The 25,924-nt window shown below is 49.9% G+C and overlaps 3 protein-coding genes and 1 long non-coding RNA gene across 7 annotated transcripts in view; 2 read left to right on the forward strand and 2 right to left on the reverse strand.

The window, feature by feature from the left end:
• The window catches only part of NDRG1 (N-myc downstream regulated 1), a 54,857-nt gene extending 43,462 nt beyond the window's left edge, over positions 1-11,395 (forward strand). For both annotated transcript variants that reach the window (XM_085021617.1, XM_021088875.2), the window contains exons 11-16: positions 179-235; positions 1,038-1,089; positions 2,284-2,331; positions 3,346-3,381; positions 4,879-4,930; positions 9,539-11,395. In XM_085021617.1, coding sequence (XP_084877743.1) covers positions 179-235; positions 1,038-1,089; positions 2,284-2,331; positions 3,346-3,381; positions 4,879-4,930; positions 9,539-9,750 — 457 coding nt within the window. In that variant the 3' untranslated portion in view covers positions 9,751-11,395. The remainder of the gene's footprint in view (positions 1-178; positions 236-1,037; positions 1,090-2,283; positions 2,332-3,345; positions 3,382-4,878; positions 4,931-9,538) is intronic.
• LOC146403659 (uncharacterized) lies at positions 5,238-6,951 on the forward strand. Its single transcript, XM_085021619.1, has one exon. It carries the CDS (start codon positions 5,705-5,707, stop codon positions 6,557-6,559), a length of 855 nt encoding a protein of 284 aa, XP_084877745.1. The 5' UTR covers positions 5,238-5,704; the 3' UTR covers positions 6,560-6,951.
• A 1,722-nt stretch (positions 11,396-13,117) lies between the features above and the next one.
• Positions 13,118-20,449, reverse strand: LOC146403660 (uncharacterized). The gene is made up of 2 exons (XR_014843333.1): positions 17,541-20,449; positions 13,118-14,229 (listed from the first exon to the last, which is right to left on the reverse strand). It is a non-coding gene; the product is annotated as an uncharacterized LOC146403660 (long non-coding RNA).
• Positions 20,450-21,060: 611 nt separating this feature from the next.
• Positions 21,061-25,924, reverse strand: part of CCN4 (cellular communication network factor 4) — a 31,750-nt gene continuing 26,886 nt past the window's right edge. For 2 of the 3 annotated variants that reach the window (XM_005662842.4, XM_085021618.1), the window contains exons 5-6: positions 25,608-25,801; positions 21,061-23,376 (exon numbers count right to left, since the gene is read on the reverse strand). In XM_005662842.4, the coding sequence (XP_005662899.2) occupies positions 23,077-23,376; positions 25,608-25,801 (494 nt within the window). In that variant the 3' untranslated portion in view covers positions 21,061-23,076. The remainder of the gene's footprint in view (positions 23,377-25,607; positions 25,802-25,924) is intronic. The other variant, XM_021088876.2, reaches the window with a different exon arrangement.

Raw genomic sequence — 25,924 nt, forward strand, 5'->3', positions numbered from 1 at the left:
CTGAAACGTCTGTGGATCCCAAGAGGCCGGGGAGTGACCTTGCACGGGTTGGGATGTGGGTGTTTGCCAGAGTGGATGGTGCAGGACCTCCAGGGATCAGCTCAGGGGGAGGGGGCTTCCTCCAGGGGAGGGTCTGCTATGCTGGCGTAATGGGGCATTTGTCTGTGTCTGTCTGTAGCCGGCGGGACCTGGAGATTGAGCGGCCGATGCCCGGAGCCCACACGGTCACCCTGCAGTGAGTTGCTCTTTCTTCCTGCTGTCTCCTTAGCTTTACTCACAGTTGCCCGCTGTGCCTTCCTTCTGAGTCCGGCAGGACTGGCCCCTGCCCCATGCTAGGACTGGGTGGGTTCTGTCCAGGGATTGGGCATGGCCCAGCCTCACTTGTCTTCTCCTTGGGCAAGGGCTTGGTTCATAGAGTGTCCCTGAGACTAACAGGGAGGCTTAGATCTCAGATGAGAAATGCTGTCCACACCAGACAGGATTTACGAAGCATCTGTTTTGCCCCCATACTGTGTGAGGCTTTGCTTCACTGAGCCTTGGGGTGAACAAGACATAGGACCCACCCTGAAGAGCCCTATAAAACTGGAAGGAAAAGACACTCATGGATACAACCAGCTGGATTCCACCAGTAGTGACTGTTGGTTTTTTTATAACCTCATCACCCCCATGAACCATATTATTTGACACTTAAACTTGGCACATGCTTTGTCACATCCTTTGCCAGGCATGTCCTTTTTGTCTCTGATCTCGATTGCTAGCAAAGTCCTATTTATCCTTCCTTGAGGAGAGGAAATAAAACATCAGGGCATGGAAATTCTCTGGCTGAAATTCAGACTAAGGTGTAAATGACTACTAACTCATGTTATTCTAAGAGTAAAGCAGAGGATAGAGAAAGAAGGCAGTTAAAAAAGAGCAAAGGGTAATGGGAAAAAACAAAATAATTTTTTTTTTTTAGCATTTTCATCCCAGCCTGGCAGGCCTGGGAGTGTAAGGCTCTTTAAATGAACTTCAGCTCCTCCTTCTCTCTCTGCCCCCAGGTGTCCTGCTTTGTTGGTGGTTGGGGACAATTCTCCTGCTGTGGACGCTGTGGTATGTAGAAACCAACCCCTGGCTTCTGCACTTAATTCAACAGTCCAAAGTTATATGGAGGCTCCTTGCCCACCACCTTCCCCTCCTCTGCCTTCATCAGGGCAAGTGACACCTTCTAGATGTCATATTGGCCTTTGGGCAGAGGACTCAGGCACCAGCTCCTTCCCTGGTGACTGCCAGTCCTAGTTGCTCAGCCGCGGGCCCTCTGTCTCATCTCCCAGGCCCCTCACCTGCTGATCCACCTCCCATTGGTTTATATAGGCATGTTGCCACTTGGCTTCCTGGCCAAGAGACTCTCTGCCCATCTGGGAATCAGGTGGCAGCTTCAGACGTGGTTGGAGCCTGGTCCTCTGGCAAGGCGGAGAGGCACCTGGGTAGCAGGACTTAGGCAAAGCTTTCTGGCTCATTTCACCCCCTAATTTCCACCTGTGATGTTGTGGAGGCAAAACAAGGATTATCTTTCCAACATCCCCATAGCTGGGGACATGGGAGACTTGGGGGCTATTGGGCAGAATCCTAGAGTGGTGACATGCCTTGAGCAGTAGGCCGAGCAGAGTCTGCAAGTGCTCACTTAGTAAAGACCTGGGGTGTCTGATTGAACCATGAATTTCTTGTCATCTAGTCCACTGGACATAATTATAGGATGCATCAGTAAAGATATATTGTTTATATTAAGGGAGATGATAGTTCTACTGTAGACACTTTAAACATTACAGGTTACAAGGGGGTATTTTGGCCACTTCTGGATGCACTTTTAAGAGGATCACGGACAAACTGAAAAAAGAAACCATCCTGGTGGATGTGATTTCATTTGAAAAATATTTGCCGAGACTGGGGATGTTGAGTCTGTAGAATCACTGGCAGCAGCTGGTTAAAGAAGGCCATTCATTTAGCACTGTTTTTGGAGCACCTTCTACGTTTTAGCTCATTTTCATAACAACCTTCTGAAAAAGATAGTATCCCCATTTTATTGATGAGGAAACTGAGGCTCCAAGAAGTTAAGTAACTTGCCCAAGGTCACAGCTGGAAATGTCAGGGCCACATATATTTAATCCCAAAGCCCACGTTCCTTAATCCATGCCAGTAGGAGTATTTTACTTTCAGATGGTGGCAGAGTGACAGGCAAGGAAGAAAGCTTATGACTTTGGCTCCAGGTAGAAAATTAGCAAATTTCTTTTCCCTCTCCCTGTCCAGGTGGAGTGCAACTCAAAACTGGACCCAACGAAGACCACTCTTCTCAAGGTACAGAGACAATGATGGGTGGGGGGTGTTCTTTCTTAGAAACTCCTAAGTTTTCAGCAGAATTGAGTTGTGCCTGATACAGCAAAACTAGTGGTCAGAAACCCCAGAAATGATTATGTAATGTATTTGTTCACAGGCATCTAGGGTGCTGACTGGTAACCCAAGGCTGCAGAGATGAGGGGATCCCTGTCTAGGTCCCCCGGAGTTTAGGGGCTGTGGGTCATGGCTCAGGAATTTATGGGCGGGGCTGGCTGCGTTCCCATGGGGCTGAGGACTGCCCCAGGTTAGCTGACCTTGAGGCTTGCCCTTGGGATTCAGTCTTGAGATGCTAGCCCGGAGGATGGTCACCGCCTCACCCACCCTCCCCAGGACCTTCCAATCCAGTTTCCCCAGCCCCACTCTGCTGCCCAAGTGCTCCAGTGCCCTGGGCTCTGGTTAAATATTCACACATGCAAAACAGTGATGGCTTTGAGTGATGTACCAGGAACTCCGGAAGTTATAGCATTTACCAAGGGTGGCCAACCAGGAGCCCCATCAGGCCCGAAGCTTTGAATGGTGCAGTCTCATTCTGAGGGGTCATCAAAGAGATTGTCTGTGCAGGGCCTCGTGCAATGAACGCTTTCTAGTCAGACAGACCTTGGCTGGAACTTTGTAAGCTCTCCAAGTTCTCCCTGGCCCAGTTTCTACCTCTAAAGTGGCACAGTGGTACCTTCCAGGGTCCTTGGGGAGCAGAGTGAAATTAACGACAGGGCCTAGCACAGCGCCTGGCCCATCATAGGCTGCGAGCAGCGGTTACCAAGACGACAGAGTGTAATGCTGAGAGGCATGGTAACCACAGCAGCCTTGCCAGGTGGGCTGGGTGCTCCCCCACCTGTAATATGCCCAGACGCCCCTCAGCAGGGCAGGCCCAGGGCAGGACAGCGGGCAGAATGGGTGCCTATTTGGAGCCGGTCCGCAGAGCCGGGATCTCCTCCACTGAGGTGTTCGATACTCACCGGCTTCTCTCTCCCCCAGATGGCGGATTGTGGCGGCCTCCCCCAGATCTCCCAGGTGAGTCACACCTGTCCCCACTCCCCAGGTGGAGGGCATGTGCCTCTGTGACCTGTTACCCTCTTTGTGCTCACTGTCTGCTCAGCATCTCCCACCCCTATTATAAATCTGATGACACATTGTGGACCCGCTGCCCTTCATCAAAGGTGCTTACAGGAGTTCCCGTTGTGATTCAGTGGAAACTAACCTGACTAGTTTCCATAAGGATATGGGTTTGATCTCTGGCCTCGCTCAGTGGGTTAAGGATCCAGCGTTGCCGTGAGCTGCAGTGTAGATCTCAGATGCGGCTCAGATCCTGCCTTGCTGTAGCTGTGGCCTTGGCCAGCAGCTGTAGCTCTGATTCAGCCCCTATCCTGGGAACTTCCATATACTGCAGGTACAGCCCTAAAAAGCAAAAAAAAAAAAAAAAAGGAATAGTTTCTGCTTTGGGGGCTGTCTTTTTCACATAACTGTGCCCTGCTTCTCTTTCTTCCTCCAGTCCTGAAAGGACTTTCTAGCTACGGGTGCCCCTCCAGCCCTTACAAGCCCCCCTGAGCCCCCTGGGGACCCCCCTTGCAGCAGCGAGCAGGCACTGGGGGTCCCTGCCACCCGTCCTAGTGTTGTTGGGTGGTGATTCCATCCTCTCACAGATGCCACATCACCCCAGGCCTCCCTCCTCCCCGTTAGCATGTCCCCAGCAGGTGCATCTCACCCCCGAGCTCATGCTTTCCTTGTCCATCTGTCCATCCACCCGTTCATCTATCCTTATTCCCATTTCTTTCCTTCGATGCACACATCCCTTCTTCTGCATGTCCATCCATCCTTTCTTTTCATTCATCCACCCATCTTTTTTCATGTCTTCCTTTTCCATCCATCTTCTTTTTCATTGTCATCTATCCATTTGTCCACCATCCTTTTATCCAGCCACGCAGCCTGCTATTAACGCACAGAGTAAAGTGCTATGGGGCGTGGAGAGCCCTGCGCTGACATGCAGGACCACTGACTAATCCTAAAACCTTGGGCGGATTATTTATCTGTCCGAGTCTGTTGAGCTGGGGAATGTGGATGGCAGTGGTACTGCCCGCCTGAGTTGGATGTTGGGAGAAAGTGAGGTGATGTTGCAAAGCCCTTAGCGTGACGAGGGGCCCTTACATTCTCGACGCGGAGTTGGACCCATCAGTTTATCTAAGGCGGTCTTCACAGAAACCCTCAGAAATAGCTGTGGCACCCCGCCCATACCTTCCAGGTGAGGGAACTGGCTCAGACAGGTCAGGTCATTTGACCGAGCTCCCCCACCTGTGACGTGACCTTGAACTTTTTCTTCCTGGCCAAGGCCAGTCTTGGTCTCCGTGATTATACACCATAGTCTTTTCTCGTGTGTTTTGTCCTATCCACACGTGCTGGCCTTCCATCTCGGGTCAAGGTCTTTAATGAAGGTGACCACGGGCAACGGCTCCCCGCGCCCTGTAATTTCGGGACCTCCGGCACTGACCCCACTCTCCCTTGTTTCTCTTGCAGCCGGCCAAGCTGGCCGAAGCCTTCAAGTACTTCGTGCAGGGCATGGGATACAGTGAGTATGGCCTTTCCTGGCAGGCGGTGGGTTGAGGGGCAGGTGTGGGAGGCAGGGCCAGGCTGAGCTGCATATTCTCTGTCCCCTTGGCTGGGCTGGGCTTTCCGCAGACAGAGCAAGTCGAGGAAGAAGTATTAAGGTGCCTGGAGGATGGGCAGCCGTGCAGAGGTTCTAGTGTCTCTTCAGACCATAGCAGTTCATTCTCCCTTGTTGAATGGAAGCTGGTTCCAACCAGGAAATTTTTTTAAGCACCAAGAAGACAGCAGACAATGAAACCACGAAAATCTTTTTAAATTTTGATTACCTGCTTTCCAAAGGACTTTGAGTTGTAGTGATGATGGTGGTGATGGCGGTAATGGTGATGGTGATCGTGATGATGGTGGTGATGATGGTGGTGGTGGTGATCGTGATGGTAGGAATGATGGTGGTGATAGTGATGATCGTGATGATGGTGGTGATGGTGGTGACGATGATGGTGATGATGGTGGTGATAGTGATCATGATGATGGTGGTGATGGTGGTGATAGTGATGATCGCGATGGTGGTGGTGATCATGATGATGGTGGCTTTGGTGGTGGTGATCATGATGATGGTGGTGATAATGGTGATGATGATGGTGGTGATGATGTTGGTGATAGTGATGATCACGATGGTGGTGGTGATCATGATGATGGTGATGGTGGTGATGATGGTGATGATGGTGGTGATGGTGGTGGTGATGGTGGTGATGATGATGGTGATGATGGTGGTGATGATGATGAGGTGGTGGTGGTGATGATCATGATGATGGTGGTGATAGTGATGATCGCAATGGTGGTGGTGATCATGATGATGGTGATGATGATGGTGGTGGTGATAGTGATGATCGAGATGATGGTCCCCATCATGATGATGGTGGTGATGATGGTGGTAATGATGGTGGTGGTGATAGTGATGATCGTGGTGATAGTGATGATGGTGATGATGGTGGTGAGAGTGATGATCGTGATGATCACGATGGTGGTGGTGATCATGGTGATGGTGATGATGATGGTGGTAATGATGGTGGTGGTGATAGTGATGATCGAGATGATGGTGGTGACGATGATGATGGTGGTGATGGTGGTGATGATGATGGTGATGATGGTGGTGATAGTGATGATAGTGATGATCGAGATGGTGGTGGTGATCATGATGATGGTGATGATGGTGGTGATGATGGTGATGATGGTGATGATGGTGGTGATAGTGATGATAGTGATGATCGAGATGGTGGTGGTGATCATGATGATGGTGATGATGGTGGTGATGATGGTGATGATGGTGGTGATAGTGATGATAGTGATGATCGAGATGGTGGTGGTGATCATGATGATGGTGATGATGGTGGTGATGATGGTGATGATGGTGGTGATGGTGGTGATAGTGATGATCGCAATGGTGGTGGTGATCATGATGATGCTGATGATGATGGTGGTGGTGATAGTGATGATCGAGATGATGGTGGTGACGATGATGATGGTGGTGATGGTGGTGATGATGATGGTGATGATGGTGGTGATAGTGATGATAGTGATGATCGAGATGGTGGTGGTGATCAGGAGGATGGTGATGATGAAGGTGGTGGTGGTGATAGTGATGAAAGATTAAGAAAACCTTTATTTTTTTCCTCATGTAATCATCACAGTAATCCTATGTGATTACTTATTCTCATTTTATAAATGATGAATCTGAGGCTTTGAGGAGTTCACACTGTGGCTCAGCAGAAATTAATCTGACTAGGATCCATGCTGTGACATAGGCTGGCAGGTACAGCTCCAATTTGACCCCTAGCCTGGGAACTCCCATATGCCTCAGGTATGGCCCTAAAAAAAAGAAAAGAAAGAAAAAAGGAAAGTGAGGCTTTGGGAGATCAAACCAGGAGCAGAGTGGGGATCTGTGGCATTCCTGGAAAACTATAAACTCTGGAGCAAGTGGGTAATAAAATCACATTTTTAAGACACTCTTTGCTAAATCATTAGGTTTGAGAATTGAAGGATAAAGAGAAACACAGTTAAGAATTTGCAGATGGAGTTCCTGCTGTGGCTCAGTGGTTAACGAACCCGACTAGTATCCATGAGGCTGTGGGTTCGATCCCTGGCCTTGCTCAGTGGGTTAAGGATCTGGCGTTGTCATGAGCTGTGGTGTAGGTCACAGACGCGGCTCAGATCCAGCATTTCTGTAGCTGTGGTCTAGGCTGGCAGCTATGGCTCCAATTCGACCCCTAGTCTGGGAACCTCCATGTAAAGACAAAAGACAAAAAAAAAAAAGGAATTTGCAGCTTTTTGCAGTATGGTTATAGTTTATTCATAGACACATGTAGCCCTTTCTCAGGAATACAGGCCCCTGCTCAGGACGGACAACACCAAGTTTAAGTACACCATTGGGCAGCAGCCTCGGTTGGTCCAAGTGAGTGTGTTGGCCACGGTTTGGGCCCTGATGTGGTTCTCTGGCTCTTTCAGCCTGCTGCCAGGAATTATCATCCATGTGCCCATCTAAACGAGGAAGTCTGAGCGTCTCATCACTTCCATTTTTTCCTGTGAGACTTAAACGGTTTGCTTGTTTAGAATAGTGATGTTATGTTTGGTAAACGGCCGCGGTCCTTAAGATTGGCCTCAGCCGTGTCTAGTTTCTAGTGTGGCTGAGAGCGGGCCAGCCTGATTTACATGCTTTGGGCAGGATGCCTGTCCCAAAGTGCCCTCTCGCAGCAGAAAACATCTGCCTGTGGGTCCTGCCTCTCCGGCCTCCTTCCTTCTGGAAAAGTGTGCAGGCGGAGGCGGTGCCTGGAGAAAGCCTGCGTTTACCTCCAGGGCATGAATTGCCACTTGTCCTCTAGGACCTGCCTGGGGTTTGGATTTCTGCTTTGGAAGTGCATTCTGGGGAGACAGGGAATGAAAGGCAGGCTTTGTTTTTCCCCACAGCAGCTTCTATTTCCAGAAAGCCGAGGCATCCTGCAGTCATAGGGAAAGACAACAGAAAGATCTAGAAGCATCCGCCAAAGACAAGGAGAGGGATTGTTTGTTTATGCAGGGCCTGCTCACGGTGACTGGTCAGCATCATCCATGACACCCTGCCCGAGTCACCTGAGCCCTGCAAGGTCAAGAAAAGCCCAGATCTGAGGTCGAGAAATAGAGGCTCAGAGAAAGCATGTGAGCAACAGATGTGGGATTGATCCCCATTTTTTCTGGGTTTGACAACTAGCTCTTTCAGAAAGATTCAGGAGTTCCTGCTGTGGTGCAGTGAGTTAATGATCCAGCTTGTTTCTGTGGTGTTGCCGGTTTGATCCCCAGCTGGGAGCGGTGGGTTAAGGATCCAGCATTGCCACAGCTGGTGTAGGATTTGATCCCTGGCCCAGGAACTTCTTTATGACAAAGATGCAGTCAAAAAAAAAAAAAAAAAAAAAAGAAGAAGAAAGAAAAAGAAAGACAAAGGAAAAGATAAGGATTCAGTACAGCAAGAATGAAAATGAATTCAGCTTGTGGGTGTTTGCCATGGAAAATACATGTGCCTGTTGAGCGAACAGTGTAAGCCCTAATTGCATGTGTCCATATCAGCCACCTCACTGTTTGATGTCCATCATTCACTGTGGCCTTGGCAATGATGCTTTAGTCAATGGTGCTGTACTTTCCCACGGCTGCCGTAACAAATCCCTACCAACTGGGTGGCTTAAAACACCAGATACTTATTCTCTCACAGTCCTACAGTTCTAGAGGCTGGGAGATCAGAATCAGCATGCCGGCAGGGTCATGCTCCCTCCCAAGATTCTAGGAAGAATCCTTTGTTGCCCCATCCCAGCTTCCGGTGGTTGCCGGGAGTCCTTGGCTTGCCGCTGCATCCCTCTGACCTCTGCCCTGTCTGCACGTGGCCTCTCCCAGGTGTGCATGTGTCTCCTCTCCTGTGAGGAGACCAGCCTTTGCAGGAGAGTTCACCCTAACCTAGCGTGACCTCATCTTAACGAAACAGACCTGCAAAGTCCCTCTTTACAAATAAGGTTACAGTCTGAGGTTCCGATGGACTCGAATTTGAGGGGGATGCTATTCCAACCCAGCACAGGTGGAGGGATTTTGTTGTCTTCATTCCACCTTATCAGCTACCTGCTGGGTTCAAGTGCACTTGTGAGCCCTTTGGAAAGGACGGTGCCATTGCTAATTCCTGGGAGCTCATGGGCTTCTTCAGGGGAGAGACGATGGCTCTGAGTGGCCTTGATTTCTAGTCTGGCTGACCTCGAATATTCCCGCTCTAGTGATCCTTGACCATATGGGGTGGTAGGCACACATGCAGGCACTGATACCAGGGGATCAGTGTTAGTATCATTTTACAGGCGGGGCTGGGGCTCAGAGGGGGACACTCCCCAAATCCCACAGCTGGTGAACATGTAGCAGGACTGGGATTTGGACCCAGCTCTGTGTTCGAACTACTGTGGGATCACAGCTGGTGCTTGCCTGGCTCTCCCCCTCTGGGAGCGGATGCAGGAACAATGGGGAGCCTAGAGACTGGCTGGCTGCCAGGATGGATAGGAGCAAAGGTGCCCGGCCAGGTGGGGCAGACACATCACGCCTCCGCTCAGTGGGCACTCTCCTCTCTCCGCAGTGCCCTCCGCCAGCATGACCCGCCTGATGCGGTCCCGCACAGCCTCGGGCTCCAGTGTCACCTCCCTGGAGGGCGCCCGCAGCCGCTCCCACACCAGCGAGGGTGTCCGCAGCCGCTCCCACACCAGCGAGGGCGCCCGCCTGGACATCATCCCCAACTCGGGTGGCACCAGGAACAGCGCCGGACCCAACTCTGCGGAGGTGTCCTGCTAAGCGACCTGCAGGGACCACCGCCCCTGGACTCTGGGCTCCATCGCTGTAGCCGCCCCTCCTCCGGCCCCTCCCCGCCCCTGCCTGCCAACCACGCGTAACTCGGTATTAATCCAAAGCTTGTTTTGTACGAGTGAGCTCTGGCGACAAAGCTAGATTGGGTTTGTGGAGGGCGCCCTTTCCGCCGAGGGCAGGGCGGGGTGGACCAGCGGACAGGAGCCCCTGTTTCCACCACCCAGTGGCCTGGTGGCCACGCACCCTGCCCGAGAGACGCCAGGCTGCCAGGAACAAGACGCGCAGCGGTAAACACTTCATAAATCCAAGCCTAGGCTGACCCGAGCATCCTGGCTGCAAAGGACGTTTTGTTGGACGCCCCGCCCACCTACGTCCTGTTTCCTCTCCAACTCAAGCAAAAACAGGCCTGTTTCTGGAAACCAACCCCTTTGCGATTTGGGGAGGGGGGAGCAGCCAAGCGTGGGTCGTTCTTTTAACACGGCCAGACAGGAGGCCAGGAAGGGGGGGCAGTGTGTGGGGAGGCTCTGAAGCGTTTGGAAAAGCAAATCTGGGTAATTAACGAGAAGAAGTCGATTTTTAAAGTTTGTGCATTTGTACGCTTTTTATTGCTGAAGCCTACAGGCCTGTTTTCCTGGCATTTTTTTTAATAGGCAACAAAAGCAGGCGACAGAGTCTCTCGGTTTTTCGAAGAAACTCTTGGCAAACATTGGGTATCATGGTGGGTTGAAGGCTTTGGCTTTGCTGCCTGTCTGCCTCCTCCTCTGCCCCTACTTCCCGCCTCACAGACGTGAACGCGTGGTTATTTTGTTCATGGGGAAGGTCATTTAGACGTGCAGTCGCTTCCTCTGAAATGGAGGGAACGATTGAAAAGAGCTGTGCCCGGCTGTGACAAAGCGTCATTGCCATGCAGTGGGGGGGCAGGGCTGCGGGGGTGGGGGGATTTGGGTTACATTAGATGTAAGGGATTCCTTGTGGTTGCCATAGACTCTAGCGCAGTTGTAATTTCAGTTGATCCCATCTGGTTCCCAGGAAATCACGTGTGATTGAGTTAAATCCAGCCTCCAATCTTTGATAACCGGAGTTGAATCTGAACTTGACCGCCAAACGTTTCCCACCTGGTGACCTTCCAGAATCTTCAGATAGAAGCCTTTGCTCTTGTAGGGGGTGGGGAGTCACGTGGGGAGTGGTGGCCCAGAAGATGTAAGGATTCTGGGATGTGTATTCCCTGGCGGTTCCTTCTCTCCTGCCTTCCCCTCTCCCTGCCCCTCTAACCTTTTGCTGAAGGGGGTGGCACCACTGACATCTCTGGGCAATGTCAGCATAGCTGTCAAGTTCCTATACTACTGCCTTTTGATTTGCATTTTGGCTAACCATGGATCTTCTTATAGGACGTTTGATCAGAGTGAACGGAACATTGTGAATCAGCCGCCAGGGCCTGGTGGGGAGTGGAGGGAAGTCATCAAGCCTTCTAGGTAGCTTGAGGGGCCATGACTCAGTTTACCTGCCACCTACCACCTGGGAGGCAGGGGTGGCTGATTCAGAACAAGAAACTGTTGTGTATAAGTCTTTCCAGAGGAGTTTCTTAATGAGATATTTGTATTTATTTCCAGACCAATAAATTTGTAACTTTGCAGTGGTCTGTGTCTTCTTCCTCTCCCTGGGAAGTCCTACCCTGGGACAGGACTTTCCCCACCTAGGGTCTCCCGGCACATACCCTTCACCTTTGGAATTCTTTGCTTTAGAGCATTGCATCCAATAAAAACGCAATGCAAGCCACAGATGGAACTTTAACTTTTCAAGTGGCCACGTCAAAAAAAAAAAAAAAAAACACAAAGAAACAAGTGAAATTAATTTTAACAATACATTTAACCCAAAGTATCCAAATCATTACCATTACGACCTGGGGTCAGTATGACAATTATTAACATCGTAAGCATTCTTCCTACTAAGAAATCCAGTATGTCCCAGTGCAGACCAGCTCCGCTTGAGGTGCTTACTAGCTGAATAATACAGTGACCAAGAGATCAAGTCTTTCAGCCTCTGATTAGGAAGAAACCTCTCTTTTTTTGGACACTCTGTTTTTATTATAGAAAAGCATGTGGAAAGACCAGCCCATGGCCCTCACTGAAAGGCTTCTCGCTCTTGTGTTTTAAAAAGATGTGAACACAACAGGTTTCCATATAACCTCCCATTTTTAGTTTAAACTGTACAAAACAGTTGCAAAGATAAGACAGAGAGTTTCCACATACCCCACCCCCCGTTTCCTGTTAGTATTGGCCTCTTGTCTTATTCTGGCACCTTTGTCACAACTAAGAGATCAGCACTGACATGTGACTGTTAGGTAAGCTCCATGCTTTCTTGGGATTTTACTAGTTTTCCCTGTTGGCTTTTTTTTTTTTTTTTCTAGTTTTGGGCTGCACCCACGGCATATGGAAGTTCCCAGGCTAGGGGTCTAATCAGCTGTAGCCGCCGCCTACCCCACAGCCACGGCAATGCCGGATCTGAGCCGCGTCTGTGACCTGCACCACAGCTCACAGCAACACGGAATCCTTAACCCCTGAGCAAGGCCAGGCATCGAAGGTGGATCCTCATGGATACTAGTTGGGTTTGCAACCTGCTGCCCCACAACGGGGACTCCCTCCTGTGGTCCTTGTTTGTCCCAGGATCCCCCCACCACCCAGATGCCACGCTCCATGGAGTCATCATGCCTCTTTCGCTTCCTCTGCCCTGTGACAGTTTCTCATACTTCCCTCGCGTTTGATGACCTTGACAGTTTGGAGCAGCCCTGGTGGGACATTTTGGAGAAGGGCCCTGTGTTGTGGTTTGTGTGGATGGTTTTCTCACGGTCCAGATGAGCTTCTGAGTTTTCTGGAATGAGGACCACAGGGGCTCAGTGCCTTCTCATCGCCTTGTGTTGTCAGTGTGATGGGTCATCGTGGTTTATCTCAGAGGAGGCTGACCTTGATCACCTGGCTGAGGGCGTGTTTGCCCGGTGTCTCCACTGTCAAGTTCCTTTTGCTGTTTCTCTATAGTCATTCTAGAGGCAACCCACACTTAAGACCCTCCTCCTTTTTAAACAGCTCTCATGCTGTTTATTTGTTTTTTTCATGCTGTTTATTGATACTGGTTTTACTTCACTCCTCGAGGGGTTTCCTAGCATGTATATTTAGCTGCAGACACTTCTGCAGCCTGTGCCATCCTGCAGCCAGTGACTGGGCAGAGGAGGATGAGGTGGGTGCCTCTGTGTGGGCACAGCCGGAAGGGAGGCAGGAAGAATTCTAAAGGCATAAAATACAACACATAATATTACAAAGGAAACCACTTAGAGTGAACTGTAATTCCCCAAATGTTCCAATTGCGTGACAAGAGAACATATGTCTCTTTATTAATAAGTGACATAGTGACATGGAGGCAGGGCTCTGGATAATGTCTAGATAATGATGAGCATAGCAGCATCTCAAGGTCATGGCCACAAGTGTGATAAGAAAAATACAAGCAATTTTAACTGGTGATATTAGGGTCTGTGGTCCACATGCAGGTAGGAGGAAATACTCAGTCGCAATTAGAGGTTGGTAAAAACCCGAAGATGCACTTCCCCTCATCCAAGCACATGACCCCTGGACCAAGGACCCGAGGTTAAAGAGCCCTGAGTTAGATGCAGGAGGAGGAGGAGTATGAGGCGCATCCTTATTCTCCATTCACGGTAAGTGCCTTTTCGGTGTGAGAGTCAGGAACGAGGAGGGGCAGGCATAGAAGAGGCATAGAAGAGCCAGCAGCGGTAGCGATGCATCGCAGCAATGGGTGTGTCCACGGCACAGAGACCCCCTTGAACCTGCCAGGCTCAGCAACTTGGGGCTCAGGCTTCCACCAAGGGGAATGAACTGTGACCAGTGTTTGCAGGTTTCAGATGCTATTGAGAGAGGGTGGCCTGGAGGCTGTTTTGCAGCTGAGGATCTATTTCTGTTCTCTTACTTTTTGTTTTGGTTTCAATTCCCTGGACTCTTGGGTTCAGCAGCTGAACCTGGCGGGCAACGGGGGCCTCCATCTGCCACCTGCCTCTTTCCCCCTCCTCAGACACACCTCACTGCAGGTCATCGGATGGGCCCCTAGAGGCAGCCTAAATCCACCTTAGGCTTTTCAGACTGCAGGGAACCCTTTCGACTGTGTCCCACCTGGAATCCAAGGGCAGAAGGGGAAGGAAGCTTGGCCTCATGGAGGCTGAGTTGGGACTAGGCAGGGGGCATGTGAGCAGATCAGCCTTCTGTTCGAAGATCAGATTTTCTGCACCTCTCAAGCATGAAACGTGGTCCTAACCCAAGGGCTACTTGACCTTCTGGTTCATAGACCCGGAACCAAGTGGGTCTTTGTGTCTCTTAAGAGGAAAGATCGAATTGGTCCAGCTTGACCCAGTTGTCCAGGCGCTGTCCAATCAACTGTGAGCATAATAGCATCTCGAGATAAGAGCCACTGTTGAGATAAGAAAAACAGATGTGGTTTTAACTGGTGACATTGGGGTGGGTGGCCCACCTTTAGGTAGGAGGAAATGCCACATTGCAATTAGAGGTTAGCCCACCCTTCTTCCACCCTGCTCCCCCACCCCCACAGGGCGGGGATTTCGAATAATTCCTGTAGTTGTAGCAGTGGAAACGCTATGTCCTTTGCAATGAACTCCATTGACAACCAAATTCACTCTTGCAGGAAAGGCCCTTCCTCATTCCTGCTTTGAGAAGTGTTCCCTAAAAGCCGCACCCTCCCTAGGGAGCAGTGACTCTGTGACCTTGTGACAAGAGCACCCTAAAGAGATGGCATCACTACTAATAGTAATATTTAACATATACTTCCTTTTCCCCTTTTCTCTTATCTGTGAGGATGAGTTATCCTTGCTTCACAGATGAGAACGTCAAGGCTCATTGGATGGCTCCCTGGTCCAGCCCTTTCTAAAAGGGATGACGTGCCTCGCGCCTTTTCAAACAATTGTTGGGGCACATGACTAATGCAGCCACCTATTGACGTCTTGGGATGGTAGAGCCTCAGGTAGTCCCTGGACCTAACAGCCAGGGGACCGGAAGTCTTATCCTCTTGGGGACTTTTTCTCTTTCCTTAAATAGTTCCGCCCAGCCGGGGGCTTTTCTGAAGTCTCTTATCTGGTCCTAATGCTTCCGTCTCCTCCTTCGCTGGCAGGCTGACATGCTTCTCATCGCTGTCAATAAGCCAGCTTTTAGCAGCTTCCTTTTCCTACCTCTGGGCTGGACTAAGAAACCGACTTTTGCTAATGTTGTGTGAAGAATAAGATTGAGTGGGGAGCTCTGCTACCATTCTTTGCAGACTATAGGATATACAGAACCCTACATGGGCTTGGTGCCATGTTTTTTTTTTTTTTTTTTTTTGCTTTTGTCTTTTTAGGGCCGCACCCTCAGCATGTGGAGGTTCCCAGGCTAGGGGTCTAATCGGAGCTATAGCTGCCAGCCTATGCCAGAGACACAGCCACGCCAGATCCGAGCCATGTCTGTGACCTACACCCCGACACCACAGCTCACGGCAACGCTGGATCCTGAACCCACTGAGCGAGGCCAGGGATCAAACCTGCAGCTTCATGGTTCCTAGTAGAATTCGTTTTCGCTGCGCAATGATGGGAATTCCGCTGGGCCATGACGGGAATTCCGGCACCAGGTTCTCTGCTCAGTTCTATATTGGAAAGAACCCAGGTTCAGCCTGGAACTTAGACTTCTGAAGACATAGGATCCTTTGGCATTTTCATTTTATCAGTTGGAATGAAATAGAACACTGGCTTCTCTGCTGTACTTTTTAACCTTCATGTTACAATGCTCTGGCCATTTTCTCTGAATCCCATTTTCCCCAAACCTGCTTTTTTCTTTCTTTCTTTCTTTCTTTCTTTCTTTCTTTCTTTCTTTCTTTCTTTCTTTCTTTCTTTCTTTCTTTCTTTCTTTCTTCCTTTCTTTCTTCCTTTCTTCCTTCCTTCCTTCCTTCCTTCCTTCCTTCCTTCCTTCCTTCCTTTCTTTCCTTTCTTTTTTCTTTTCTTTTTTTTTGCTTTTAAGGGCTGCACCTTCAGCATACGGAAGTTCCCAGGATAAGGGTCAAATTAGAGCGACAGCTGCTGGTCACAGCCACAGCCACAGCAATACCAGATCCGAGCTGCATCTGTGACTTCCACCACAGCTCATGGCAACGCCGGATCCTTAACCCGCTGAGCGAAGCTAGAGATTGAACCCAAGTCCTCAAAGATACTAGTTGGATTTGTTTCCACTGTGCCATGAGGGAAACTCCTTTTTTCTTTTCATTTTAGGGCCGCATCTGTAGCATATGGAAGTTCCCAGGCTAGGGGTCAAATTTGAACTGTAGCTATAGGCCTACAACAGCCACTGCAATGCCAGATCCGAGCTGCATCTGTGAACTACACCACAGCTTGTAGCAATGCTGGATCCTTAACCCACTGAGCAAGGCCAGGGATTGAACCTGCGTCCTCACGGACACTAGTCAGATTCTCTCTCTCTTTTTTTTTTTTTTTTTGTTTGTCTTTTTTTGTCTTTTCTAGGGCCGCACCTGCGGCATATGGAGGTTCCCAGGCTAGGGGTCCAATTGGAGCTGCAGCCGCCGGCCTACACCACAGCCACAGCAACTCAGGATTCAAGCCTCAGATGCAACCTACACCACAGCTCACAGCAATGCTGGGTGCTTAATCCACTGAGCAAGGCCAGGGATCGCACCCTCAACCTCATGGTTCCTAGTCAGATTCATTAACCACTGCGCCACGACGGGAACTCCATTAGTCGGATTCTTAACCTGCTAAGCCATAACAGGATCTCCCTGTTTCCCCCAAATTTTAACCACCTGATACTGTTAGAAGTTCCTCCCAAAGTCTACACATTCATCTTAATCAGAGGCATCCCCCTCAGCTCTACGATCTAACTTCTAATTTTGAAAAAATGCTTCAGGATAGAGGTATTCTTGGAGGTAATTCATGTGGCAATTATTTTTATATTGGAATCGATTTTCCCCTAGAGTTTATTATAATAGTATAATCTGTTGAGAGGGGGGTTGGCTAGAGAGGGAGGGTTGGCTAGTATAATGTGTTGAGAGGGAGATTTGGCTAGAAAGTATCAAATGTGTCATTCACTTCATTTACTCAGCTGTCTGCACATCTGTTCAAAGAGCTGAGCAGGTGCCATACACTGAGCTGGTTTGGGAGGCACCTTCCTGCCTTAAAGAATCTGGATGTTTCCTCTAATTAGAGCATAAAGGGAAGCCCTCAAGATAAAAAGCGAAAGGAGACGCATATGACTAAACTTAAAAAGCATTCAACTGCATACTGGTGGCACTTTTTCTTCATATTTGCTATGGGACTAAATAAATCCAATAGGCAGGCACAAACACTGACTTCAATTCTTACGGTGGCCTTGTGGCTCATTCCCAGTTCATGAGGAAACTGAGACTCAGCTAATAACGGACATGTTTGCTAAGTGCTTACCGTGTACCAAGCTCTATTTGAAACTTTGCATGCATTTTGCTTTTTAGCCATCCTATCATCTCCCCCACCAGGAAGGTATTATCTTTTTTTTTTTTTTTTTTTTTTTTTGCATTTCCCAGCACAGATGGGTTAAGTGAGGAATTTCAGTACAGAATATAGTATATAAAGATCAGTTGACTCTCAAAGTCAGAACTGGTTCCATTGTATCATGCAACTTCCCCTTATTTTACCCCCCTTGGTTACCAAGGCAGCCAGCAGGGGACTGTCATCCATCCACCCCCATCCATCTAACCTCCACTGCGCGGTCCTGACTGAGCTAGGCTCGGAGGATGCCATCATGGTCCCCGATCTCCAGGTAGCCACAGGGTAACTGGGGATATAAAAAGGCATTGAATAAGTGAGTAAGTGAATGCATGCATGCATGCATGCATGCATGCATAGATGAATACAAAAATATTCCTTTTATATTTATGGGAGATCTCCAGCCTGGATACATTTGTACCCTCGGTCTTTTCTGCAGGACAGAATTCCTATTTCTCAGTACATTTCCAAACCTTTGGCTATTTTTATTGCCACGTATAAAATATCTGGGACCTAATTTCCACCATGTGCACAGTTACTGAACGTGTTCGATATTCCATCATTGTCTCATACGAACTGAACAGACTCGAAAACTCATCAAATCCAGTAAGTCCTTTACTGATGATTTATTGCTTTAGGGCAAAAAGCTATAAACATGGAATTTGAGCAATGAAAATGCTTTGCATGGGATAAACACGTTCCGTGCTACACAAATCATGAGAAAAATGAGGAATGCTGTAAAACATGACAGATTGCCCAAGTGCTATTTTTCCCTCTATTGGGAAATTCCAAGACATTTCTTACAAAAGTGGCAGTTGGAATACTTAAATATGAGGTCATAGTTTGAAAATAGACACACACACACACACACACACACACACACACACACACACAGACACACACACACACACACACACACACTGTATTCACATCTGACCATTCAGCCATCCCCGATTTTCCGCTGTGCAGGGTCATCATTGTAGATATTTTGGAGCAAGATAAGTCTTTAAAAATCGGTGACCTGGGAGTTCTCATTGTGGCTCAGTGGGCTATGAGTCCAACTAGTATCCATGAAGATGCTGGTTCGATTCCGGGCCTCACTCAGTGGATTAAGGATCTGGCATTGCCGCAAGCTGTGGTGTAGGTCGAAGACATGGCTTGGATCCAGTGTTTCTGTGGCTCTGGCTCTGATTCAACTTCTAGCCTGGGAACTTCCACATGCCACAAGTGTGGCCCTAAAAAAGCAAAAAAAAAAAAAAAACCAAAAAAAAAAATCCCAAACAAAACAAAGAGTGACCTAATTCAATGTAACAGTCATGGGTCCCTACACGAATCTCTAGGCATACACAGTACTTACAATGTTAATGAGATTGCGGGTAATCACAGCATTTGATTCAACTTTGATCACTGTCTGAATCAAAGTTAAAATACCTAGCTAGAGTTCCCATCATGGCTCAGTGGTAATGAACCGGACAAGTATCCCTAGCCTCGCACAGTGGGTTAATTGATTCAGCGTAGCCATGAGCTGTGGTGTAGGTTGCAAGACGTGGCTTGGATCTGCCGTTGCTGTGTCTGTGGCGTAGGCCAGCAGCTATAGCTCAACACAACCCTTAGCCTGGGAACTTCCATATACTGAGGATGGCCCTGAAAAGACCAAAAAAAAAAAAAAAAAAAGGACTGGCTAACGTCAGTAAAGTGTGTTTTGTCCCTTTGGACTTGAGGTGGTGGTGGGGGGGAGCAGGCTAACTGGGCTTAGCATCAAGAAAGATGGCTCAGGAGTTCCAGTCATGGCGCAGCAGAAACGAATCTGACTGGGACCATGAGGTGGTGGGTTTGATCCCTGGCCTTGTTCAGTGGGTTAAGGATTTGGCACGGCCGTGAGCTGTGGTGTAGGTCATAGGCACATCTCGGATCCCGGATTGCTGTGGTTGTGGTGTCAGTCGGCAGTTGTGGCTCTGATTAGACCCCTAGCCTGGGAATTTCCATATGTCATGGGTGCAGCCCTCAAAAGAAAGGAAGACGGCTCAGTGTCAGACTAAGCTTGGTTTGCAATCCTGGCCTGCATTGCTGTTCATTAGCTGAGAAGACGTTGAGCAGATAACGTCCCCTCTAGGAGCGTCAGCTATCTTAGCTCCAAACGGGGGACATGGACGTGACGCCCTGTCTCAGAGGCTGGCTCCGAGGAGCAAATCAGCTCTGGCTCAGCACCTAGGGTAAGGCCTGGTAGCTAAGAGCTCACCAAAAGCGATGGCAAGGTTTGGCGAGCCGTAGCGGTTTGTAAATTCATGATCTCCCTTTTCTGCCACACTGACACCGCTTCCCAGAGACATCCACTGGAGCACGCGGGCAGCTGTCCTCCGCAAAGGAGGGCAAATCTTGAGTGACCTTCCCCTCTCTCAGAGCACAGGGTTACAAGGGACCAGAGAGGTCATCTTCCTGGTCTCTTTTTTTTTTTTTAGGGCCGCCCCCATGGCACATGGACCTTCCCAGGCTAGGGGTCCAATGGGAGTGGCAGCTGCAGGCCTACACCACAGCAACTCAGGATCCTTAACCCACTGAGTGAAGCCAGGGATCGAACCCACGTCCTCATGGATCCTAGTTGGGTTCGTTTACCACGGAGCCATGATGGGAACCCTTTCCTTCTTTTTGATCCTTCCCGCCAACGTGACACTAGAGTTGGGCTCATTCAGGCTCTGCCTGGAGCCGGTCCAAGAGCAAGGCAGAGTGGCATAAGCTGGGATTTGCGTTTCAACTTTTCTTTGGTTGATTTCTCAGACTTGCTGAGCCTCAGAGTTTCTATAAAATGCTTACTCAAAATTGCTGTGATAATTAGTAACATAATTCAAAACTCAGCCGAGTACTTGGCACCAAGCAAGCACTCGAGAGAGACACTTTTTTATTTTCATTCTTTTTTTCCATTATTTGTTACTTTTATTGAAGCAGGTCATGCCACAGCTGGGTAATTCTGACTGCTGCAAAGAGTTTCCTTACAGGGCCCCACATGGCCTCCCCCATGACTTCAAAACACGGAGCCAAGACTTTCCCTGGGGGCCTGCACAGGACAGATCTGTTTCACAAACTGGGCCACTGTGGCCACCCCATCCCACCCATTCCTAGGATAACCCCCAATGCCTGCAGCCAGGCTGCCTGTGGTCTTGGTGGTGACAATCGTTTTCCCAAATTGGGAGGCAAATTCAGTACGAACCCAGCTCTTGGGTGTCTGCTGAATTTCACAGGGGATCAGTTCTCATCTAGTCCTTGTCATTCATAGGTGGTAGGTGGCTTCATTCTATGAAAATCCAACACCACCCACATAGACTTAGAGAAGAGTTTCTTCATGGGATAAATTCTCTTCACATAGAATTCCTGGGTTTTTTTTTTTTTTTTTTTGCCTTTTTAGGGCCGCATCTTCAGCATATGCAAAACCCCCCGGGGGGGGGGGTCTCACAGCAACACCGGATCCTTAACCCACTGAGCAAGGCCAGGGATTGAACCTGCAACCTCATGGTTCCTAGTCAGATTCGGTTCCGCTGTGCCACGACAGGAACTCCAGAATTCTTGGGGTTTTTTTGGTTTAATTTTTTGGCCACGCCTGTGGCATGTGTAAGTTCCAGAACCAGAGATCAAACTCATGCCATAGCAGAGACAACACCGCATCCTTAACCCACTGAGCCACCTGGGAACTCTTTTTCTCAATAAAAATGTGCATTTCTTTCAATATTAAATTTCTCTTTTTCTATGGCATTTAAGATTTGGCTGATAAGAATCAGACCGCCAGGCACTTTGGAAGAAGAGACCTTCTTTTATCCATCAAATACATCCTAAGCACGCGGTAAGCCTGACAGCACATTCAGGAAGTCACAGTCAGGAGGGGACACTCTCCTCCTTCTTCCCTCTAGGGATTCCTCTGCACACCCCCCAGAATCCCCCAGGAATAACTGCAACGTCCTTCCACCTGCAGCATCGTGTACAAAGAATCCTCTTGAAATACACGACTGCAGGCTGGTTCTGATCTGAAGGAGGGAGTGATCTGTAAGGGATTCACGGGGTTTTGTTTATCTCACCTTTGGTTGGATGCTCAGGTACCTAAATAACCTGAACGTCAGACACTCTCTCCTCTTGGGAAAGAAGTTAGAGAGACAGTAAATAATAAGAACCCAGAACAACAATGAGGCATTGTGCATCCTGATGCAATTTCCTGATTTGGCACATTCAGAAGCTCTGAAGTAGGGGTGGGGGGAGGGGAGGGGGTTATAGGGTTGAGTCAACTTGGATGTGCATTCTGACCTTCCCCCCCACACACACAACTGACCAGCTGGGTAACTCTGGCCAAGCTCTCTTATCTTTGTGAGCTTTCACGTTTGCCAGAACAGAAATGATAACAGGTGCTTTTCAAAGCGACCTGGAAGTGTCCATGAGCTAGCAGAATGGAGTCTGTAAAGCACTGAGAACAATGTTTGACCTGTAGAGGGTACGAAATAAAAGATTTAAAGCAGTAAATATTTATATTTTACTCACAAAATAAATAACAGCCTTATTTCCATTAATAACACCTTTCTCTTTTAGCTTCAAACCCTTTTGGCTTTTCATCCCTGTTAAAAAGGTTTCCGTTTTGAAACAACTGGTAAACCTCTATTTTCACCCCAGAGCTGGGTTGTGTGCATCACAGACCCACGGTCTGCCAAGTGGGTCACTGAGGCAGAGAGAGACACGTTCTGGGCTCTGGACCCTTGCCACCCAGGCTTCGGCAGACTGGACCCACTTCCTGGTGGGTGGACCCACTTCCTGATTTGACTCACACTCAACCTGGACCCAAGTCTCCATAAGAGCAGAGGAATGTCACAGGACACACCCCGTGAGACTCTACCAGCTCCCTCGAGCCCTCCAGCAGGGAGAGGGTCTCGCTGCGAGGACGAGCCCAATGTCCTGTCCATGAGCAGCAGATTTGGTGCTGGGGTCAGTTGCTCTTTCTGGAAGTGGGCTGACCTGGCTTTGACCCTGGAGTACTGACTGGTTACTACCCCCAGGAACAAGAAGGATGTTTATCAAAAGGCATTTCTGAGCGGGACGAACCCAAGCTACACCCTTCATGGTGCAGGGTTGAAAAGAAACTTAACTATGCCCAGATTAATGGATACCTTTGTCCACTGACAAACAAAACCAAATAACCATTCACCTCACTTGGCAAATGTTTGGGGGCCTTGGGATACACACATCTATGGAATGAGAGAGAGTTTGGTGTGCCATGGTTGACACGGTCAATTAGGGTCCTGCTTGGCCAGGTCCAAATAATGGGACCAGTCCGCTGTCCTAAATCCCATCCATCCTTCCGAATGGACCCAAAGAGACTCTTGTTTTTGCGTCTAATGAGGTAGACGCAGTGATGGTGAATGCCTAGCTGATTCTGTTCCTTGGGACTTGGGCAAGATCCAGCAGGACTTCCGGTGACCTAGACAGGCCGGGTCAGGCTTGACTGCTGTCCAGAACAGCTGGAGACAGGCACTTTCTTTGGAGTGTATGTGGAATGCTACTCAGAAGAGGACCCACTGTCTGGGCCTGAGTGGCACCCTCATGGGTGCTTTGGGTGGTCTGAGACAGGAAAGGGGGCCACGGGTCTGGACTGGGGTCATTAGAAACAAGTGGAAAGTGGACTGAAAAAAAAAAAAAAAAAGGCGCAGTGTGGGCCTTGGAAGGCTGGCTGCTTTACAAGCATGAGGCCAGGCCTCAAGCCGGTGTTTCGTGCCTGCCTAGTTGGCCATTTCTGAGAATTCAGGGTAGGAGTCCAAGTCGGCAAAAATATCATTGGGATTCCGACAGCTCAGATTGCAGAAACAGGCGTTGATCCACAGGGCCCGGCGGGAGAAGCCAGGCCCGTCGGGACACCGGAAGGAGACGTCAATGGTCTTGGACTTGTAGGGGATGCAGCACCTGCCGTCCGTGCAGACCCCGCAGTACTTGGGCCGGTAGGAGCGCGTGCTGGTGCAGCCGGCGAGCGTAAAGTTCACAGGCGCCTCTGGCTGGTACACGGCCAGACACGTCTTCCCTTCCTGCAGGAAAGGAGGTGTCAGTGGAGACGCTCAGAGGTGCCACACGTTCCTCCCTCCAAGCCCGCAGTTCTCCCCGTGTCACTCGCCACGAACCTCCTCCTGACTTTCCGAGTTGGCAGCATCTTCAAACCAGGAAGGACTGTTCCAAAGACGGCAAGACCCAGCTGCATTAGGCAGGAGGAAGCAGGACAGAAGGGGACTGACTGCCTTGCTGCCGTGGTACCTCTCAACCCGAAACTCCCCTTCCATCCTGCATTTCCGCCTGGCCAATGCGCAGTCCCGTGACAGTTTCGCCAGCACGGGCTGCCTCTGTCGCTCTTTCAGCCAACTGAGCGTCCCCAGAGGGTTAGTGGCAGAGGCATCGTGACCTCCATGATTGGGGGATGCATTTCACCCTAACCTCCTCCTCTGCCTCCCCCAGACTCTCACGCACACACTTACACTTACCATGCAACATATTCAGTTAGATCAGCATTATTTAAAGGGACCTTCGTCTCTCCACTGGGCAGTGACCCACTGGAAAACGGGGCTCTTTTCTGTGTCCCCTCAGTTTAATTCTGTGCCTGGCACCTAGTAGGCACTTACCAAACTCACCAAACCAAGGCTTGCTGGGGTCTACTATGTAGAGGCCCTGTGCCAGAAATGGCTAGTGGGGCCCAAGAATTACACAACCCGAGCGCTATCTCGGGCACATCATTATGCAAATGAACGTGGGTGGAAATCACGAGCCAACAGCAAGGGATAAGCATTAGCTTTGTGGGAAGGCACCGTGCGTTCACCCAGCTTAGGACCCTACTCTTGTTTTTCCTCTTGCTGGTGACTTTCCCTTTCATGCTTTCAGTTAAGAAACATCTGCTGGATACCTCCTGGGCACCAAGTATTAAGAATACAGTGGCTAGGAGTTCCCACTGTGGTGCAACGGGATCAGCGGCATCTCTGCAGCACCAGAACGCAGGTTCGATCCCTGGCCCCGCACAGCGGGTTAAAGGGTCCTATGCTGCCGCTATTGTGGCATAGTTTCCCTGGCCTGGGAACTCCATATGCCACAGGGTGGCAAAAAATACACACACACACACACGCACACACACTAGCTAGCGTGGCAGGGAAGTAATCAGAGAGGAAGAAGAGAGGAGGAGAAGGAGGAAGAGGTGGAAGGACCCAGGTGGCCGTCACGGAGTCGACTGGGGCAGGTGTCCAATGTCTGATACTGCAGGAGGACTTGCAGCTAAGCTGTCAAGGAAGCTGGGCTCTCTTGTATACTGGACAACCCTTTCTTCAGCATCCCCAAGAAACACTCAGTGATCCCCAAATGGTATCAGTGCTGAGTTTTTCTTTATTTTTCATGTGACACCAAGACAGATGACCAGTCCTAAGGCACGAGGGCCCTGAGTTAAGCAAATCAGATCCATTGCTAACTCTGAGGACTGGGGGTCTTCGTCTACTGGGGCCAGTCCATCCTTCACCCTTTCTCTGAATCATTTTTGACTCTCAGAGCTGGAAGGGACATCTAAGATCCATTCCGGCATCTCTTCAAGGAGGGCACTGGGCTCAGAGATGCAGAGAGGACGGCCACAGCCACAGGCAGCCAGCAGCAGATGGACTCCAGCTGTCCTGAGCCCCCTGTCCCCTATCACCCAGGGTGGCTGCCAGGCCCTTGCACACAGGCGTGGGCCAGCCAGGAGCAGAGGGACAATGGGTGATCAGCGAGGGGCCCTCAGAATCATCACAAAAGAGCGCTTCTTTTTCTTTTTAGGGCCACACCTGTGGCATATGGAGGTTCCCAGGCTAGGGGTTGAATTGGAGCTGCAGCTGCCGGCCTACACCACAGCCAGAGCAAGGCCAGATCTGGGCCACATCTGAGATCTACACCACGGCTTGTGAGAACGCCGGATCCTTTTACCCACTGAGCGAGGCCAGGGATCAAACCTGCAGCCTCATAGATACTAGTGGGATTCTTCACCCACTGAGCCACAACAGGAACTCTCATGGGAGAGCCCTGTGTTCCCTCCAGAGCGACCTTGGTTCTAATAATGTGGTCACCACTTGCACTGAGTGTAATTCACAGCCCACCAACCCCGGGGACACACGTTATCCCAAATAGCTGGGATGACATGGGTTTTATTATTCCCATTTTACAAACGGCCACCATGGGGAAGCCCAGGAGCCAAGCTCAAAGCCAGGATTGTCTGTTACTTCCGCGACACCTGCCCCACCCTGGGAGGCGGACCCACCTTGATGCGCGGCCGGAGGTCCACGTCACAGGGCCGCAGGTTGCAGAGGCGGCTCTCCTGCTCCGGCCAGCACCGGGGGTTGACACTGGAGATGCGGGTGGAGACCCCCAGGCCGCAGCTGGTGGAACAGGGGCTCCAGGGGCTGGTGTAGGCTATGCAGTTCCTGTGCCATGGCTCTACCTCGTCTGTGGCTGCTACGGGTGGGGACCAGATGTCCAGTGAGTTTCCAGTCTCCATTAGCCCCCTATCCCCACTGTCCCCACCCTAAGGGACCCTGAACCTCAGAGAGGAGAGAGACGGGCGGTCCCTCTGCACAG

This window comes from Sus scrofa, chromosome 4, assembly GCF_054392235.1.
Source record: "Sus scrofa isolate SSC_HxYL_T2T_F1_AM1 chromosome 4, Sscrofa_HxYL_maternal_Yorkshire_Landrace_v2.0, whole genome shotgun sequence".
Classification (NCBI taxonomy): domain Eukaryota; kingdom Metazoa; phylum Chordata; class Mammalia; order Artiodactyla; family Suidae; genus Sus; species Sus scrofa.